Source organism: Sceloporus occidentalis, unplaced genomic scaffold (assembly GCF_023333645.1).
Source record: "Sceloporus occidentalis isolate IW3139 unplaced genomic scaffold, rSceOcc1.0.p SCAF_132, whole genome shotgun sequence".
Classification (NCBI taxonomy): Eukaryota; Metazoa; Chordata; class Lepidosauria; order Squamata; family Phrynosomatidae; genus Sceloporus; species Sceloporus occidentalis.
In genome coordinates, this window is record NW_028317112.1 from 1674656 (window position 1) to 1695867 (window position 21212).

At 40.4% G+C, this 21212-nt stretch overlaps 1 protein-coding gene across 1 annotated transcript in view; it reads left to right on the forward strand.

Annotated features, from left to right (window-relative positions):
• Positions 1-5053: 5053 nt before the first annotated feature.
• LOC149281451 (cell adhesion molecule DSCAM-like) overlaps positions 5054-21212 on the forward strand; it is a 196343-nt gene continuing 180184 nt past the window's right edge. The window contains exon 1 of the mRNA XM_089499302.1: positions 5054-5150. Within this exon, the coding sequence (XP_089355428.1) occupies positions 5054-5150 (97 nt within the window). The remainder of the gene's footprint in view (positions 5151-21212) is intronic.

Sequence of the window (21212 nt, forward strand, 5' to 3'; positions counted from 1 at the left end):
GAGTGTGGCAGTCAGTGAGGATATTATAATGCCAATCATATGAATGGAATAAAGTTTCCTTGTTATGTTTATTAATGATATAGATATTTATGGGCACTCATGGGACTGTTTGAGGGGCGCCTTAATGCACTGTCCCTCTGGCACTTGGGCCTTTGAGCCATGATGCTGTAAACATCTCTCCATGACATTTTTTACCAGCTGTAATAGCTTTAAACCCTACAAAATCATATTAATTATTAACACACGTGGAGAAAAAAAAATACATTTAAAGCCTATTTGTTAAAACCAGTTGACAAGGCTGAATAATCTCATAGTGATTAATCAATGTGGAGAGAAATGTCACGGTACCAGCCAATGTTACCCAGGAGCAAAAATGGGCTGGCTGCGGTGATATACGGTGGCTTTGATGCATTATACTAAACACACGCGCGAACAGACACACACTCTAACACACATCATCAATTACAGGAAGCACAACACTGCACAGGGGCAACCAATCAGAAGGAGGCACTGACTCCACCTTCCATATAACCATGTGAACCAATCAATACGCTGCTCACAGCCGACAGGTGCAGACGCCCTACTAGGCTCAGCCCAACATGCTATATTTTTCATTAGTGGAAGCCCAAGGTGCGACAGAGTCCTTAGGGAGGTCCAACCCGTATTTCCGGTGGTGGGGTATAGTGGTTAGTAAGTGTACCCTTAAGCGACGCTTTTGTAACCTTGCCCTCCTCCATCCATCAGCACCTTTTTTTTTTTTTTTCTGTGTATGTTTTACAAATAGATTTAAAAAAAATCTATTTGATTAAGAGTATGACAAATTTTGGTAAAATATGTTCCAGAAAGGCCACAGTGGAGTGTTTGTCCTTTCCACTGTCCCCTCTGCTTGACATTGGTGGTCCCCGTTCTCAGAAGGGGTTAGGGAGATCTGGCTCTCCGGCCTCACTGGCATGGGGAGGGCATGCAAGACTCCCACGTTTTCACCGTAATGGAATCTCTCATCAAAGAATGGAGGAAAACGTTTAAAAGACAACAAACAGTCACGTGTATGATTCTAATCGCGTACGGGGGCAGACTTCCAGGGCTTTTTAACAAGCAGTCCCAATCGCTATCAAACAACTTGTTTATGGCCGTATCGCTTAATAGCCTCGTTTATGCATCTTCCTTCCATTTCCAAATCACTGATTTTTAAAGCACTGGACGTAATTACTCTGCTAATTGGTTGCGATCTAGATTTGGTTTGGCTCTGATTAAGGAATGATTTCTCCCTTCTCGAGATAAATGTTGCAAAACAAGGTGCTTCTCGGCCCATCTGTTATCAGTGGTTATTATTTAACCCTTTTTGTATAGTAATGGATGGGGCAACAAAAAAGTACCCCATGTAAAATACTTCTCATATATACTGTATGGGAATGATGGCTTATACATCTTAAGCATCTCTAGTAATTAATGCCTAAGCTTTGCTGAGTACCTTATATACGTACATACTTGCCAACGGTTCTCCGGGACACTCCCAAGATTTGAGAGCTTGTCCTGGTACTCCGGTGTCCTGGGACGTGTCCCGGGAGAACAGCATTTGTGGGTGTAGGGCTGGTCGGGGAGATCACGCATCTCCCTCTTACTGGCCTGAAATTAAGGGGAGAAAGTGCGTGTATGTATGTTTTGAAAGTGCAAGTGTGTCTAAGGGCAAGTAAGTGTGTGGCTACAAGGGCTAGTGAGAGCCAGTATACTTGTTTGTAATGGCAAACGTGAATGTTCATGTGTATGTATGTGTTTATGGGCAGGCGTTTGTAAGGGCACTGTATATGTGTGTATATGGGCAGTGTATATGTGTGTATATGGGCAGGTGTTTGTAAGAGGAATGTGTATGTGTGTATGAGCAAGCGTGTGTTAGGCCATTGTATATGGACAGTGTATACATGTTTGTATGGGCAGGCATGTGTAAGGGCAGTGAATGTGTATATTATGACAATCTATTACTATCTATAAATGTCCACCATGAACAATGTCTGTGCCTACTCTGGGTTAAAATAAGTGTGTGTGTGACTGTGGGTTTCAGTGTACTGGGTTAAAATGTGTGTTTGTCAGTATACAGGATTAGTGTGTTTGTGGGGACAACGGTATACAAACTAAACAGACAGCGTGCAGTATTTGTCAGTGTACAGCATTAGACTGTATCGGCATATAGTTTGTATGAGGGTGTCAGTATACAGCATTAGACTGGGTGGAGTGTATCAGTGTACAGTGTTTGAGTGTCAGTGTTAGAGTGAGTGTGTGTGTATGCATATAGTGTTTGAGACAGCGAGATGCTGGCTCAGCTGCCCCTGCATTAAAAAAATTCTTGCTCTGCACCCCACTCCGTGCTGCTCCATCCTGCTAGGCTTTTTAATATTACCATCTATGTAAAGGGGTGCAAGAGAATATTATAAGCTGGGGTGCAATTTGCGTGTGTGGGGGACAGTGTGTTTTTATCTGGGTATGCTATAGTGTGTGGGTATGTTAGTATGTCTGGGTGTGTAAGTGTGAGTGTCTGTGTTAGTGATTGGACACGTGTGTGGTAGTGTGAGTGTTTGGGGGTCTCTTAGTGTGAGTGCCCCTCCCCAGGTTAGGCTCTGAGCCACTCCTGCCGCTGCCTTCGATCCTTGCCGTAGTATCTGTAGCTCATCTGTGTCTTTAAGACGATGCTGCCGCCTAACTCTGTTATTCAGTTGAATTACTGTACTTATTTGTAACTTCTTTAGTATAGAATCAGTCTTATTTTAATATTTAATGAATTATATTAACTAGTGATATGCTGGTAATGTCCCTCCAGGTTATTCTAGGTTATTATTTGCATCTGCCCCTCCCCCCCACGGCAACTGCACTCCCTCCCACACTGATTATATATGATTAATTTATTGTCTGTTTTACTCGAATGGATATAATAATGTAACATATATGTTTATTTTCTGCCGTATCAGTATTTTTAATGTTTTTTTGTCATTTGTTAGTATAAGTATTGGGTCTGGTTATATATAATCATACCTGGGACGTTTTGGGCTCCGGCTACCCGAAGCCTCCCCTTGCGGGACACGGCCAAGACTGCCCGCCAATGTAAAAAAGAGTCTTTCGTGGCCTGGCCAAGCCCCTTGATGGCACATTAGCCTGTTGAGGCCAGACCGGTGCCTAAAGTGTTCGTGGCCATTGCAAGTCACTGGGTGCAGGGGCAAGTCAATTTGTGGGCTTGGTGACATAATCCGCACCATAATAACTAGGTGGAGCTAAAATATCCTAATATGCAGAATGGGCGGGGCTTTGGGGTACGCAAAGTAAGTAAATGTTGGTGGTGCCACAAAGTGAATTTTTGTATTTTTTTTTCTAATTTACCTTTTTATATCACAATTATAGTCCAGTAACGTTGCTTTAACGTTGAATGTAAGCTTATATTCCGTATAAAGAGAATAATGGAATCCACGGATTCCCTGGAGATCTATAGATCTCTCCGGCTTCTTTGCAATACCAATAATTAATGCCGATTTACGACCACGGTATTTATTTCTGTTTAATTCATAGCCTTCGCTGCAGACGGAAAATATATTTTTAGAAAGCCATAATTTCTACTGAATGTTTGATTGACGGAGTCCTTCAGCTATAGGATGGTTCGGTGCAACGAGAAACACAAAATAGAATGAACTGAATTTCTGATGGCTTCTCAGTGTGTGGGGAGGAATAACCGGTTTTCTTATTGGTGAAGGAAAAAACCCCCAGAATTTAGCACATTATTTAAACTAAATATAGCAAATACGCGCCATACATCATGATGAACGTCCACGAAGGTGAACTAGTAAATTGTAAAGGGTTAATGGTGTCCATGCCAAATGAGATTTTACCCCAGGCTGCTTTCTGCAGGAACCTGGTGAGATGAAAATTAATGAGAGGAGCTAAGGGCAGAGTTTGATAAAGCCTCGTTACAGTCTTGCGGACGTGGTCTGCATTCCGTATAGCCGGGTCTGAGCTTATGTTGCGTAAAGAAAAGCTGTCTCTCCTGCAATATAAGGCTGGAAATATTCAAGATTAGTTTTTTGGTTTTTTTTCCTGTGCATGCGCACCTCGTGGATTCATTATTGCGATAAGCCTCTATAAAGACTAGAAAGCAATCTTGATGAGAAGTGCTGCATGTTCCCTCCTTGATATTTTTAGCTTGTGTCGAGTTGATGTTGCTTAATAACCATTTAAATCTTCTCGTTGATTGCCTGCCGGGGTTGACACATTCTGTAAAGAGAAGCCTGTCCGCGGGACATGAGAAAAAGCCATTAGAGAAAGAGAGAGGTCCCCGTTGAAAGCTTTTTGGGGGGGGGGGTAGCTCTCCCTTGTGTGTTGTTTTAACTCTTTACGGGGAGAGGGGTGAATTAAAAACTCTCGACGGTTTTGATTTTTCGGCAAGCTGTGTTGGGGCTCATTCAAAGGTCGCAAGTGACATGAAATTATTCCCACCCTGTAAATCTCGCCGCGTTTCCTTCCATCCTTTAATGAAGTTCGTCCGGGTGGATTTCTCATTTTATTTAGGCTAATTAGCCAATCTTTCTGTCCAGAGAACATGTGCATTTAGGGATCATTTAGGGATCACGTGGGGTCACCTGTTCTTGGGTGTAGGAACCAGGGAAAGGACCTGTTCCTCTGAAATTACTCCACCATAAACCAGAAGCAGAACTTCTATCCCAAGTGTTTTATCTCATCATGAGACAAAACAGAATTCTCAGGAACCAGACAATTCTTCACAAACAAGACAATGCCCAACTATATAGTATTTAATGGACAAATTATATATGGGATGGCAGAGGGTAACAGTTGGCAGCCCGACGTGTTTGAGAAGACCAAGAAGCCTTCTCCTTTGGAAAATGTCTAGTATTGGAATGAGAAGTCTCCCAATGTGTGCCACCTGAAGCCAGCTGGTTGCCATCCTTATCCATTAAATTTCCCATTTCATTTTTGATAACTGATTTGATAACAGGAGGATTATTGAGGTTTGTAATAGCAGAAGAAGGATTGGACTGGCCATCTGGCACATGGGCATATGCCCAATGGGCTCCTGACCTACAGCTCTCCAGCTGTAGACTGGGTGCTGCCGAGTGCGGGGAATGGCCGGATATGCCTGGGCACCCGCCACGTGAGTAAAGTGCCAAAGGCCACCTCGCCATCCCCGGTCCGGCCACAAACACAACCACCGCAAGCTGAACAAGCGTAGAATTCCGTGACCTTCTACTGGAACAGCCATTGCTTATTGAGGAACATTAAGGTTCCGGATATGTCCAACACGATCACATGTGACGGTACCAAGGAGTCAAAGTCTACGTTAAAGCTCATAACCCATAGGTTATCGTAAAAGGTTTAAGTAGTTGACCCGCTTACAGAAAACCCATTTGGAATCGTGAATTATTAGCCATTGTTATTTGTTTTATTGCCTGTTCTTTTTTTAAATGTAAAATACTATTTATTTTTTTAAACTCCTGTTGCCTGCGCTGATCTGTGCTTTGATCCCGGAATGCATATGTCCCAATAAAACATTAAAAGTCTCTCTCTTTAAAACGGAGAAGCGGCAGAAACCTTTAGATCATATAGCTTCCGGCTACGCGGTCCTGGGGGATGCACCCAGTTGACGCACAGATTGATGTGCATTGGAAAGTCAATTGGAAAGGAATTTTAGTTGCGCATATCCCGTGTTGACATCTTCACATGCCACTGAACACGCCAGATGCTGTCTTTAACGTGAAAGGATGGCGCTTAGATAATGGAAATCCAACGGGGCTTTTATTTGTCAACCCCCCCCCAGCACTAAAAAACCCCAAATCAATTCAACTGAAAAAATACCCGGAATATAAACTCTTTTATATACGCTATTTGCCTGTTTATGACTCCTTTCGCGGTCATTTAGACCTTAATGCGATGTGTTTTATGAGCTTGGTTAGCAACAAGCGATACATTCTAAAAACCTATATCTAGGAATTACGCAAGAATAAATACGATAAGTGAATCTACACACATATGTTACATTACGTTCTACCTGAACCAACCGCCGCTTGAGCGTAAATCTTGTAGTTTTGTCTTTTAGTATTTGTTTTCATAAGTCTTGTGATGGTCCAACGGCCGCCTGTTGTGAGCATGCCCTGCCGGCACAGTAACATGAATATTTTATATGTCAGTCGTGGGCGCCCTTGGCTTTGATGATGGGTCCTGCCAAAAGCCTTAATGTTCAGGGGACAGAACGGTTCTTTGTGGCTCAGACCTCAACCATTACAGCGATTTCCACCAGCACGATAGTAACAAACTGCATGCTGGCGGTAGATCTGTTGGATCAGTTTGCCAGCATGCAGGAACACTTGTTCGATCCCTCTCCTTCCCGATCTTGAATCTCTGTTCTCCTGGGTTAAGGCTTTTCTCCTCGCTCTTCACCTTTTTCCTTTTTCTCCCCCGTACCCCTGGAGCTCGCTTTTCACCCTACCTCTCGATATTCGTTGCTGCTACACTAAATATAACTATGAAAACTTGGCGGCAGATTAGCCCGAAGGCACTCAAAGGGTTAAACGGATAAAAAAAATGCAAATCCTTGTTGTGAAAATAAAAAAAAAATCACAATAAATCACAATGTATTGTAATGTAGGTTTGGCGCTGTGTATTTTAAGGGGTTAATTCTGTGTAATTGTCTAGCTTGTTTTTTTTTTTTTTGTCCCTGAAATTATAAAAAATTATTATTTTTGGCCCGTTTCTGCCCGCCGCTCAGGGTGCGCCAACGTTTCTCCATCCAGCCGATTTCCCCTCCAGCGATTTATGCTAATGAATGTTTGATCAGATGATTACATTATAATTCGATTAATCCTTTGTGCTAAACGCTCTGCCCGGCTGCCTCGTGTTTAAGGAGATTCGCTCGCAGGCCTTTCGTTCCTGCGCCGAGGGATTTCTTTTTACTATTTGTTTACGCTGGATGTTTCGTCATTAATCGCACGCGGCGCTCGCGACTTCCGCTTTCACGTGAGCTGATAACACACACGTGGAGTTGGGTGGGTTGTATGTTTTACATTTATTTTTTTATTTATTTTTTTTACCAACTCTCCTGCTTTCCAAGGAACAGTCCCGATTTTGCCACTCTATCCCGCTGTCCCACCGTGCTCTACTTCTGTGTCGAATTTAAAAAAAATATATATAAAAAAATAATTGAGATAAATATTTGAAAAAACATTTTGTTTTAACCCCTTCATATCCAAGGGTTAACATTCTTTAAAACATAGCTTGCAAAGGAGAATAGAATTAAAAAATAAATAAAACCGTTACAGTTAGAGGACGATGGAAGATGTCGACACCAAAGCTCATCGGTCCATTAAAAAGTAATAATAATTTAAATAAATGTATCTGTGTGCTTTATTTGTTACATGGGGGAGAGGTATGAGTTGAAGAGTATTTGTGATGTCATTGATCCCTGTGGGTCAAGTTTAGTGAGCACCAGGATATGACATCATACGTCATCGACTCATCGCTGTCATGTTAAGGCCAAATGATGATGGCTTCTTCTATTTTTACCTAATTCTCAACTTTTTCTCACAAAATTCTTCTTTAGATATAAATAAAATACCAGGCAATATGTTTTAGGCAAACCAATGTACACATATTTAAGTTGATCTTATATCTTTAAAGGGTGCAAAGAATATTGCACATGCTCCAATTTTTCTCATAAAAAAATAAATAATCCGAGCTCCCCCAAAACACTGCAAATTCCTGGAAATTTTACATCTGTAATACAGGGCCGGCCCTGTTCTATTCCTGCTACCTTCTTCTCTGGGAACCCTCTGTTACTATCAAATTTCTTCAAGTCATTAATGGTTTATTCGAAGAACAAGAAAACAAATATTCATTCTTAGAAAGAGTGTAAGCTTTTCGGAAAGCTCCACTAGAAGCAATTATCCAAATAAGATCTCATTTAAAATAATTTACTTCTTGAAGATAAAATATTCTAAAAAAAAAAAAAAAAAGAATTTTACATATATATATATTTAAATATATTAATATTATTATTATCTATTGTTTTATATAGCGCCATCAAATTCCGTAGCTCTGGATATATTATATAAAATACATTTTTCCCTAATAATAATAATCTTTATATATCATTTGTGTGGAAGAGGCTGTGATGGACAGAGGTCCCAAATCCATTTTATGTAAAGAATGTATTATTTTATGAGGCTTGGATATGTTTAGTTTAATTAATTGCTGTTTTTTATAGAAGACATAGAGGTGCAATTCTTTAATTGCCATCTGTGCATTTTCCGCCCACCAACCATGATGGAATTCTAGCTGTCTTCCGAACGTACGGTACGATGACGTCAATCAGAATTCAGCTTTTATTTCATATGTTTTTTTTATTCTGTGTTTCTCTCCCATACTCTTTTACCATCAAAAGAAACAGGAGATTCAATCCATAGATTGTAACATTTACATATTAACCCTTTCTGGGAGCTATCATACAACAAATGTGTACATTACAGGTCCCACTGCATTTTATGCTTTATATGTAAGTTAAAACACCAAAACCCGAGGGCTGTATACAGTAATAGCCCCCAGCGCTGTATACAGTAATAGCCCCCAGCGCTGTATACAGCAATAACCCCCAGTGCTGTATACAATAAAAACCCCCAGCGCTGTATACAGTAATAACCCCCAGCGCTGTATACAGTAATATAACCCCCCCGCGCTGTGTACAGTAATATAACCCCCCCGTGCTGTATACAGTAATATAACCCCCAGCGCTGTATACAGTAATATAACCCCCCGCGCTGTATACAGTAATATACCCCCAGCGCTGTATACAGTAATATACCCCCAGCGCTGTATACAGTAATATAACCCCCAGCGCTGTATAGAGTAATATAACCCCCAGCGCTGTATACAGTAATATAACCCCCCGCGCTGTATACAGTAATATACCCCCAGCGCTGTATACAGTAATATAACCCCCCGCGCTGTATACAGTAATATACCCCCAGCGCTGTATACAGTGATATAACCCCCCAGCGCTGTATACAGTAATATAACCCCCAGGGCTGTATACAGTAATATAACCCCCAGCGCTGTATACAGTAATATAACCCCCCGCGCTGTATACAGTAATATACCCCAGCGCTGTATACAGTAATATAACCCCCCGCGCTGTATACAGTAATATACCCCCAGCGCTGTATACAGTGATATAACCCCCCAGCGCTGTATACAGTGATATAACCCCCCCAGCGCTGTATACAGTAATGTCGGTCAGCATTGCCAAAAACTCTTTTTATCTGCCGACCTGGAGGCTCCATTGCTGTCGGTCATGTGATATTTTGGGTGGATTTCTCTGCTCAAACACCACACTGAGCTGATGCTTTATGGCAATGCTAATGAAGTCCGTTCCTCCATAGACTTTCATTAGTCGGAGAGTCCTGCTGCGATATTAAGACCGAGCCATTCTATTGTTTCCCATAGGCAGTATGATAAGGAATCGGGGTGTTTTCCTAGTAGATTGGGGCAAGAACTCATACAAATGACTAATATGCAGCTGCTATAAAAAAATATTACGGGGCACCAAAACGAAGAGTGTTTCAAAAAAGGAGTTCCCCTTTACGAGTGACAGATTTGCTAAGGTTTATTTGCCTGACATACTGTTTTCTCTAATTGGAGCAAAAACCACTTAAAACCTTTTGATAACCATCACCCTCAAAAACTAAGTCAGGTCTCTGCCTTCATCGGTAAGAAACGGCAGAGCCAGGAATGCATATTTTCTGTATGATTACAGCATTTTAGGCTCCCTGGCTTTTTACGAGTTTGCCTCTTATCTTTGTGTCTGTTTTATGCATTGTGTTCTTTAGATTGCTCTAAGTTATATGTCGGAAATAATTATCCGTTGTGCGAATAACGCTGCCGGAAGGAGAAGCTCCTCGTTTGGGCCGTGCGCTGGTGTACGTCTCATACCAAGCTGTACAGACTAGTGCGCCGCGACTTGTCACAACGCGCTACAGGCTTCACCGAGCAGCTCAGATACAAACAAACAGCCGGAGAATAATCCGCGGCAGCCTCCGACGGAAACCACGGAACCCAAAATAAATCAGATAAAACCTAACGAAGCCAAGCTTTGGATTCATTCAGCAAATTATCTCAAAGGAAGAGAAATGTGTATGTCAAAAAACAAGCCTCGCTCGCATTGTCTGTAGGTCATGGCTTTTAGCGTGTGTGTGCGTGTGTGTGTGTGTGTGTGTGTGTATATATATATATATATATATATATATATATATATATAGGGACTGATGAGTCAAACCGCTAATCGACGCCATCCTAAACCCCCTAACAGCCTGTTTGTGCCACCTTTGCCCCCAGCATATGAGTGACCCCAAACAGCTTATCTGTGCCATCATGGCCCTCAAACAGCTTATCTGTGCCATCGTGGCCCTCAAACAGCTTATCTGTGCCATCGTGGCCCTCAAACAGCTTATCTGTGCCATCAGTGCAGTCCAGGTGGGAAGGGCCCTTTCTAAACTATTTTGAATAGTATGAGGAGACAGGAACAAGGGGTCGCAGGGGTCACCCAAGGTCGCTGCGACCCCTGTAGTTACTCCACTGTATACCTGATATACTAGGTTTAACCCTTCCAGTGTCACAGGTAATATGGGCATAACTGGGGAAGTGGCTTTGTGAAAGGGGGTGTCTACACATAGGGTAGGGGCAGCTGTGCATATGTGTATGACTAGCCCCGTATAGCTTTTACTGCTTCAGATGTGGAAGTAGTGGAGTGTGGCCAAACGCTGCTCCCCTGCACAAAGAATAAGGAAACTGACCAAGAGACACAGGAAAACTGAGCTTTACACGGACACTCAGGGTCAAACCCTGAGAGTCGACTGGTATGAATATTGGGGGGGTAATCGAGGTACCTAGCGGGTTTACATAACATATAGCAGTACTAGTGGGGCAGATAATGTAAGAGGGGGAGCGAGGCAGTGCTGTGTGAGCTGCACTGAAGTTGGGAAAGAAGGAGGAAAGTGAGAGAGAGAGTGTGTGTCAAGAGTGAGTGGGACGAGCCTATGGTTGGCGGCACATGGGATGGAGAGATAGCGAGTGTATGTGTTTGTGTATAGCGTCATGGTGTTAGAGGGACAGTGTGGGTGTGGATGTTAGTGTAGTGGGTACTGAATCCCGCCAGGGCTGACAGTACTGTATAGGGAACTTTAGGACACCAATCTGTAAGGGGCAGACATCTTTTGCTGCCCTCTTTTCAGCTGCACAGAATACCGTGGATAGAGAGATACGTCAAAGCACCCCAAGGTAATTCTGCCTGTGTTGTTTTTCATAGAGCTGAATCAGTGGGACTGCAGTAGCACTAAAACATGTAATGCTTCATTTTCAGTATCTTGTGTGTGTATATACTTGTGTATATATGTGTGTGTGTATGAATGTATGTGTTTGTGTGTGTGTATGTATGTATGTATGTATTTGTGTGTATGTAAATAAACGGATATACGAAAAAATGCTACATTTCTGTATTTCGATGAAAATAAAATCTAAAGGCTTTTACATTTTTAAAACCAAATATTTATTTATACGCGACAGCGACATCACCTCTGCATCTTCCACAATGCTTGGCTACTCACAGTCCCCCTTCGAGGATGCTGGTTAGGGATCATGAGATTTGTAGTTCAGAGCCGCTGCCAAGCTTATCATTTAACCCTTGCATTACTGTAATTTTTATGACCTTTCTGACCTTTTTATGGCCTTCTTGAAACACAAATTGTAGACCCCCCCCCCCCGTTCCCAAACATTTGGTCACGGTCATTATAACCCTTTTCACTAAACGCTCTTTGCGTTTTATTGAAATGTACTGCTGATAAAAACCTTTCTAATATAAGAGGTTCTGTGGATACAGGGAGGTGTCCAGAAATATCCTGTAATAGCTTTCCGAGGCTTCCGCAAACACGTTACTGAAAGGAACCTTCTTTACCACCTGCTCCGGCAGCAAGTTCTATGCGTCGTGTACAAGGTATTTATTTACCTTGTAATCCCAGAGTATTATTACTCCATTGGCTTTGTTGAAAGCCCCTTATTTAGTTTAAAGGTTCTATTGCACCCGGCCAAGCCATCATCTGACTGCCCGGACACGTTAAATAAATAAACTGAGCAGGTCCCTCATTTAAAAGGAAACCAAAGCCGGGGCGTGTTTTTTCTACCAGGCTACATCTGATCCTTTTGTAACGGAATTGTTTACTTATATTATTAAAGCCGATCTATTACTCATCCCGAAAAGGTATCGACTTTCTTTTCCGAGCATCTGCATGATTATCCCTCCTGCTGTTAAGTTGCTGGTTGTTGTTGATTGGTTCAGGCAGCCCCGGTAAGGGTGGGGAGAGGAAGAGGAGTTCGGGACAGGAAGTTGATAATTAGTATTACACTCATTGACACACAAAATGCACTAGATACTGTATAGGTGGCGTTAGTAAAGAAATGTTGACTGTAAGTCGTCTTTAAGATACAATGTGGCCCTCACAGGCAGCGTCGTATTTACCTTAGCCCCCCTCCATAGTCGCCGTCCTTGCTGATGATGTCATAGCCGGGCGCACATAGTCTATGGAGTCCATAACTGCCCCATTGAGCAGCGGGTTACTGGGCAATTAATCATCCAAGCAGGCAATCCGCCCTCCCCCTTGTTTTGCAGCATGGGTACTGTAACCCCCCCCAAACTTCTACCCCTGGTGCATCAGGACACTTGGGAGGTATTACTCAAACTGTCAGCGCACAAATTTGGGGCATGCGCAACATGCATTCTCCGGTGTTCCGGTTCCACGTGGTTTGTGGGCGCCCTGCTGATGATATACGGGTGCTGGGTGTATGATGGGTGCCGTATAACTGATATAAAGGGCTTTGCTTAGATTTTGCGGTGCAAAATAAGGGCCCACATTTAATGGAGTTCCTACGAGATAGTTTTAGAGCAAATGAGCAATTGTCAGAAATCTCATAAATCCTTACATATAAATGTCTGATCTCTCCACCCATTGCACGCTCTCAAACCCATCCCTCGCAGGGATTGCGGCTAAATTATTGTCATTTGGTTCAATAAACGGTTAGCAAAGTACGGTAAGTGGATATATATCTCCGGAGATCTAAGTCATGAAACATGTAAAACTCGCTCACCCGTCTCAGATTAAGTACAATGCCTCCTTCTACGACACACATGCCTTACTAAGCAACGTGCCAAGAGCCTTCTTAATTATAAATGGGAGAAGTAAATAATTTAAAGGTATCACTTATTTGCGCTTGAATACTTCAAAGCAGAAGAAATTAGACCAATTAGACTTTTCAGCTTGGTTTAGCCTTTCGAGGTTTTAAGGGAATGTTGTGGAATGAAACTCAATTAGGCAAACAAACTCCGCCAATAAAATTTATTCTAATGTTATGTGTGAGCTGGTACAATGTTGCATTTTAACTCGAAAAATGATTATTCTGCAATCTTGTCTTTGGAATCTAGAAATGGAAATTTTTATTTTTGTATTTTTGTTTTTGTTTTAATTCTCTAATGTATCCCCAAATTTCTTGGAATTTTTTGGAGATAATTAAAAATATATATATTGTTACCAATAACAGGAATGGATATTTTTTTCCTTTGATTTCTCAAATGTTTTGGTTTTTTTTATTTAGATTTTTTTTTTTCTTTTTGTATTTTGTTTTAATTCTCTAATGTATCCCCAAATTTATTGGAATTCCTGTCGAGCTAATAAAAAATATATATTACCAATATCTAAATAACAGTTCATTTGCCATACTAATAAATTGGTGTAGGAAGAGGCCTGAGCTTATATTCTAGAATTTAAAAATAGGACAAAAGAATTTACAGGAATGGATATTTTTCCCTTTCATTTCTCAGCTATGTTATTTTTTATACATAGTTTTTTTTTTCTTTTTGTATTTTGTTTTCATTCTCTAATGTATCCCCAAATTTATTGGAACTCCAGTTGAGATAATTAAAATATCTATCTTTATATCTCTCTCTCTGTCTCTCTCTCTCTCTCTGTCTCTCTCTCTCTATCTCTCTCTCTCTCTCTCTCTCTCTCTCTCTCTCTCATATCTAAATAACAGTTAATTTGACATACTACTAACTTACATTCTAGAATGAAAGAAGGGCAAAAAAATTGGTATTTGTTTTCCTTTGATTTCTCAGATATGTTATTTTTTATATATAGTTTTTTTCAATTATTTAATTAGTTTTGACTACCAATCTACATGGAATATTACCAATGAGTTAATTATTGTTGAGGGATAATACTGACAACATATGGGTTTAGGGTTCATTTTAGTGGTTTGGGATTTCATTCAGAGACAGGGAAGTAGAGCAGAAAATCAATCCCACAGTGAACCATCATGTATGGCATTTTAAATGCAGGGATGGTACATCAATGCCAAGTGACGGAGATGCCAGGAGTTAAACTATTCCAACTCAACGATGCCAAGCAATGCAAATAGCTATATTTCCCCTGGAAGAACTTAACCCTTCTTTTGCCCGCGAGGGATACTGCAATTCAACCTTCTAGTGCTAAAAGGGTTAAGAATTTAACCCCTTCTCGTTTATGGTTCTTTTGCATAATGCTTTGCTAGGTGATCTGTTCACACCTTTGATTATTAAATGAAATGTTGCTATTATAATTGAGAAATCACACTACGATGGCAATGAACAGTAGAAATAACAATGTTACGGTTTATTTTAGCGCAACGTTACAGTTAAGAAGCTCTAGGAGGCTGATGAGCTCCTAATGAGACCTTCTGCATAAGTCTGGTAAGAGGCCGACCAAGATGCGATGCACTAAGGAGCCTCCAGAGCTTCTTGACCTTATTTACCACGTTCCTCTCGCTCTGTTATATTGGTCGAGATATATCACGGAAACCTTAACGTAATCTTGGTGTTGGGACACATTGAACAATCTGGTGATTGCTGTAAATACAGAAAATTCTCCAAAATGTTCTCCAGTTTTGCCTTCATACCTTTGGCCTCCTGACCGTAAGAGGTACAGAGGTTCTCCTGCTTTCCTGAAGCCTCTCCAGCTGTTGTATCTATTCTCTGGGAGTGTTGGCAATCGCACACCGCTTTGACAGTTACAGCCCACTGGTTTGGCACAGACTGCCACGAATCACATGGCCGTGGGCTGTCCGTGGTCCTGAACATCAATGCTACGCATGGTCTGCGTTCTAAGTGTTAAGGCCATGGAACATGGTATTTTTCTATCCCTGCTGTTACTTTGCCCAACAAACAGCTGGCAATAGAAAATGACTCCTAAATACACCTATTTTGTGTTTTTTGCCTCTCAAATCAGCAGCGGTACATTGCCTGCGCGGAAAATACCTGGGGGGGGTATTAAAACTCATATGGGGGATTCCGCAGAACCCCTACGGCAAATTAAAGGGAACACATAGTTATCAAATGCATTAAAGTATATACGGTGGCTGAAGTGAAAGAACGTGACTTGTCATATAAAAGGGGTATAGCCCTAGCTGTACCATAACTCCTATAACTCTCAGCAAGGCACAAATATCAGTTTGTTGTTGACAATATACTAATGAATGATCCATTGTGCAGAGCTGTAGACTATGACGGCGCCATATAAATCAATAAATAATAACACGTAGAAATGATTATTACTGATTCGAGGTCAGATGTGGAATCTACTGTTGATTTGTAGAATTTTAAGGCAAATAGTGCGTAGATAATCATTTTTGGAATATGTGATGGTCTTAATATCACAAAAATAAAATATATGTTGTTTTTTCTAAACACAATGGAGGGGTTATGTATAAAAAAAAATATCCATGTGCACATAGTAGAAAGTGGTCTTATCAGAAGAGCCAATAGGATGGCTCGCTTAGCAGAAATATTCCATTAGTTGCTATGGTGATAAAACCACTTTTTTAAACTTTGCACCAAAATACACTTTTATCCGTAATTACTGATGTCTTGGTCTGGAGGATACCTGGGACCTCTCTATATGAGCTGACCCTGAGAACCCTGAAACATTAACCCTTTAATAGCCCATTGCGCAGATTCTACGTTGTGACTCACCAAATGTGTTCCTGAAATGGCTCTAATACCAGTCGTCATGGAAACCTTGACTTATCATTATTTAAAGATGCACTTCATTGAGTCACCTGCATTCAAGCAGGGATATCAACCAAGACATACTGGGAGCAAAAGCCTTGACTGTGAGTATTATATCTGATCACAGCAGGGTAGAATAGGAAATAGTCAGTTCTAGACAGTGTGACCTTAAGAATCTGCCCCTGAGACCCTGAGATTGGGGCAAAAACCCAGGTATGGGTATGGGAGTGGAGTGACTTAGGGAACACTCTATTTTTAGGGAAAATATATAGTTAACAGAATAAAGTTTTGCCGTTTCAGTCCTGTCCTACTTAGCACATTACGAAGCAGCCCGTTATGCAAATATTCTACAATAGTGAATAATTAATTAGAATTTGCACAGCAGAAAAACAAAGCGAGTGGAAAAAACTTTTTAAAGTGATTCCCATCCCCCCGATATATAAATCCATTTTTCTGCTATTAAAGGATAATGTTTGTGCTTTAATAACCAAATGATCCAAGCGAGGACAGACTAAGGAGCTCGGGCCCCTGCTGCACAAAAAGGGCCCAACTATTTCTCCATGCCAACACAAATAAAAGTAATGTAAAATAAAACCAGCTGGCACAAAAATATCATACAGAGCATAACAGAATATTACATATATCACAACACTGGGGTGGAAAAAAACATGGCACTAAAGCTCCGCTACACTGACCTAGAGCTGCTACTGGGACCGAAATATGTGCGTCCCTCTTCTCTTCTCCTGATGCCCCTCCTGTCTAATAGATCAAATAATAATTCTAACAATAAAAATAATAAGAATAATTGCGTTAAAAGATAATGCTATCATTTTTCATCCCCCGGTTTTGAAAGAGTTAAAATGTGTCACTTTCCAGTTATCTAAATAGTGTTATCCATCAGAACGTGTTCCACTTCTTTATCATTTTTAATTCCTTGGTAGTAGTAATAATATTATTATTAATTGTGTTAAACAATAACGCTATCATTTTTTTTGCATCCTCTGGTTCTCAAAGGGTTAAAATGTATCCCCTTCCAATGATCTAAATACAGTGTTATATCTGATCCACTTTTTTTTTCCGTTTCTACATTTTTGGGGGTATTGATCATTATTATTATTAGTAAATATAATAGGAATGGTGTTATAAGATGACGCTATGACTTTGGCGTCCTCTGGTTCTCAAAGGGTTAAAATGTATCCCACTCCAAAGATCTAAATACAGTGTTTATCTATTAGAACGCGTCCCACTTCTTTTTTTGTTCTTAATTTCTTGGTAAGTGGGTTAAATACCATCCAGTTTCTCAAGGGACCTGGGCTACTTAAATGTTCCTACCCGATGCAGTCCGTAAGTAACCCAAGGCTTTAGAGTAACGTTTTTTTGGGGGGGGGTTTATGAAAAGTATAGTGAACTAGTTTTTATCCTATATTTCTTTTAGTTTTTCTCCTCTTTTTTTTTTTTTTTTTCCATTCATCGTGCTGTTTTGCACTGAATGTTAGTAAAATGTTCACTTGCCATGATGGAGAGGGCTGTGAGAGGAGGATAAAGTGGTGACACAAGGGGCAGTGGATGAATGGAATGGCCTCCCAGCAGAAGTGGTAGAGTCTTTACAGCAGGAGAAACGAGCGAATAGACAGGGGCCGGATGGGGCCAATCTGCTGGCAGATTCTATGTTTCTATATTGGTACGCAGACTGTTTGCCAATCAGATACAATAGTTTTTGTTGGAATATATATATATTTTAAGTTTGATATAATAAATAAACCTACTATACAGCGCGCAGGTTGGAAATTATTATTTATAGTTTTATTTAGCGCCATTATATTCCGTAGCGCTGTACAATGGGTGGACAGGACACAACAAGTAGTTTATAACAAAACAATTTGAGGAGGGCCCGGCTCAAAGAGCTTACAATCTAAGCAATCTATATGTATCGGACACGTATATGTATAATAAGAGAGCAGTCGTATTAACTTCCTGTGCCAAGTCAGAGTACTTTACTATGCATTGTTCGTTAGCGAGGCCGCGCGGCGCGTTCTGCGTCACAATCGCTGGATTCTCACATTCATCAGATCTCTGCTTTCTCTCCGACGGCTTCTGGAATCTTTTTTTCTTTGCCGAGTAACACAGAATATATTTCAATAAAACATATAATTTATCAGACAGCTTTAAGAAGAGGGCCGATCTCTCCCTGTCACCGAATGATTTGTCTTTTTTTTTTGCTTTCCTTTGTTCTTTTACACTTTTTTAAAACAAGGCGATTAAAGCGTAAGCGTGAAGCGTTAATATCTACATGTCAGCCGGCTTTAAAATCCAAGGAATGTTAATAAATGTGTATTTTAAAATGGGATCTGTCACCTAAATAACAGATTAAGCAATAACTACACCCACCGTATGTCTATACCACAGGAGGGGTCATTTTAACCTCCCCAATAAGTGCATTAAGTTTCCATGATGGCCACTAGCGTATTAACACAAGACTGGGCGTGCAGTGTCCTTTGCACCCCCCCCCCAGCAAGACAATAACATTATTAAGGTCTATGTGTACTGTACTAAGAGCCCTGGCCAAAAAACAAGAGGTAGATAAATGGAACGGCCTCCCAGCTGAGGTGGTAGAGTACAGACACAGAAGCATTATGTATACGTCTCCCCCATACGCGCCGGAGCGGTGTGAATTGCCTTTAATGTGTGACTTGCCTATAGCGTTACTGGCTTAACCCATTGAGTACCAGAGAGTCTCCGACCTAAACAACCGACACTTTGTTACTTATTTTTTTTGGAACCGCACCATCCCGCTGAAAAAAATATCAAAAAGCAAACATTTTTTTTTTTTTAATTAAATTTTTTGTGTTATGCAGCCCCCGGTGTAAGACCTCCACGGATTCCACACACACCCCCGGCAGCGCTTTGCTACCTGCGTTTCTTCATGTGATAATGTTAGGGATATTGGATTGGTTTCAGCTTGTGAAGGGAGCGTGGCCGTATCTAAACGAGCCGACCCCGAGACTCTTGGAATATTAACCCTCTAATAGCCCGTTGCGAAAAATTCCTATATAGTGACTCACCAAGTGTGTTAACCAACTGGCTCTAATACCGGTCCTCGCGGGAACGTCGACTTTTCATTATTTAAAGATACACTTTATTGGGTCACCTGCATTCAAGCAGAGGTATCAACCATAACGTACTGGGAGCAAAACCACCAATGCAGAGTCTTGCATGGATCTTCTTACATGCGATCGCAACCTAGTGCCTGACACCCACGGTGTTGATGAACCATCTTTGTTCTGAAGTATTAGTTCAGCTCTAAGGAGATGGAGACCGTGTGCCTAGATTTTGTCTGTCTTTCCAAACGGTCGAATGGGCTTTCTCGGCGCTCCAAGTTACGTGGATCAGTTTGGGGGACAAAGTGTGGCAGCCCTTTTTCCATGGCTAGCATATGGCCATATAATGGGGAAAATCTGCATGCCACACATACCCCTAGGCCCTGTGGCCAAAAGATGGGTAGTCTTGCCACCAAGACTACTAAATCTTAAGCACCATTGCCACAAATAGATGATATGCAAGCACTTGCCTCTGTACTCGCCCATAGTTCAGGATGGTGCAGGCATTTTTATCCCTGTTTATCTTAGAAATAGCACAGAAGGATGTGGAATTTAATTGAATATATATATCTATATATAGATAGATATATATATATATTTTTTTTATTATTATTTTTTTTTTTTACCTAAACAAATGATTTTTCTCATATCTGCGGAACAACCTCTTCAAACAAAATACGTGGAAATCATTATAATAGATTACATGATATATATCCCCACCGGGAGTTAATTAGATCATTAATGCTATAAATATTCAATGAAAATGTTTTATTTGGGAAGCAGGACTGATTCTGTGGAAAACATGGAAACGGGATGAATAGGGACAGAATACAGTCATTCTGTGTATTAAGCCATGCTTTGGGCCAATAGCAAATATTTTACAAAAAAACTACAGGTTTTAATGAAATATTATCGGGCATCAAAGTTTCACAATGGGCTGTTTTTAATAATACAAAATATGAATATTTTTAGATGAGAAAAAAGTAACAATTGGGTAATAATACATTTGCTCGAATCTATTTTTTGTCTCTCTCTCTTTGACAACGATTTTGGGTTAGGAATCAAGTTTTATTGGAAATAAAAGTTTTTTATTGGATTTAAATAATATGTCGACTAAATAGTGGTCCAGAAAAATAAATAAAAAAGTAAATTATTATTATAAATTATTGCAGTTTTGAAGGAAATTATTTAATTTACGTTGGTGATTTTCCAACTGGCAGGGAATGTTATTATTATTATTATATATTTCCACGTGGAAGAGCGGTGTTTTTATAATGCAGATTACAACCGATAGAAAGCACCGATTATCCAAGATTTGAAAACCTCCATGCAGCATAATTTTACAGAAATACAAAGTTATTATTTTTATTCTAGCCCAATTTTTTTAAAAAATCCATTTTTATTTTTTTTTGCAATTGAATACCCATTTCCCTCACTCCTGGTATGAATAGCTCTCTTTTTTTAACTTATATTTATATTTTAAAGCCCGTCTTCCAAATTTACATTTGAAGAGATAAAACAAGTGGTTCATTGGCACTTGGACTGAACGATCAGTTCTTTGAGTCGTTATCCCTAGTTATTTATTTAATATATGTTAATGGTATACTTTGTCGCTTACAAAGAGACCATTGAGGTTTTTTATTTATCGCCATGTGTTGTGGAAGATGCACGTGGCGAATGCAAAACGAAGAGTGTGACCCTAATAAATAGGTTCGTTGGGACCTTTAATGAATTGGACGTCTCAGAGCCACTGCACCTGCACCTTCTTGGAGGAAGGATCGTGTGTCGATCTTTGAGTTTTCGAGGTTGTTTTGAATTTTAAAAAACGTTTTGTTCCAAACAGCCAGAAATTAACTTTCGTATTCATAGGAGGATTTGTCCCCCCCCCCCTCCTATAAACTACATGTCATAAAAGGTATATTGAGCCAAACTGTGTTTTTTCTTTTTGACATATTTTTAATTATTTGTAATTGGGTCCCGTCTTCATA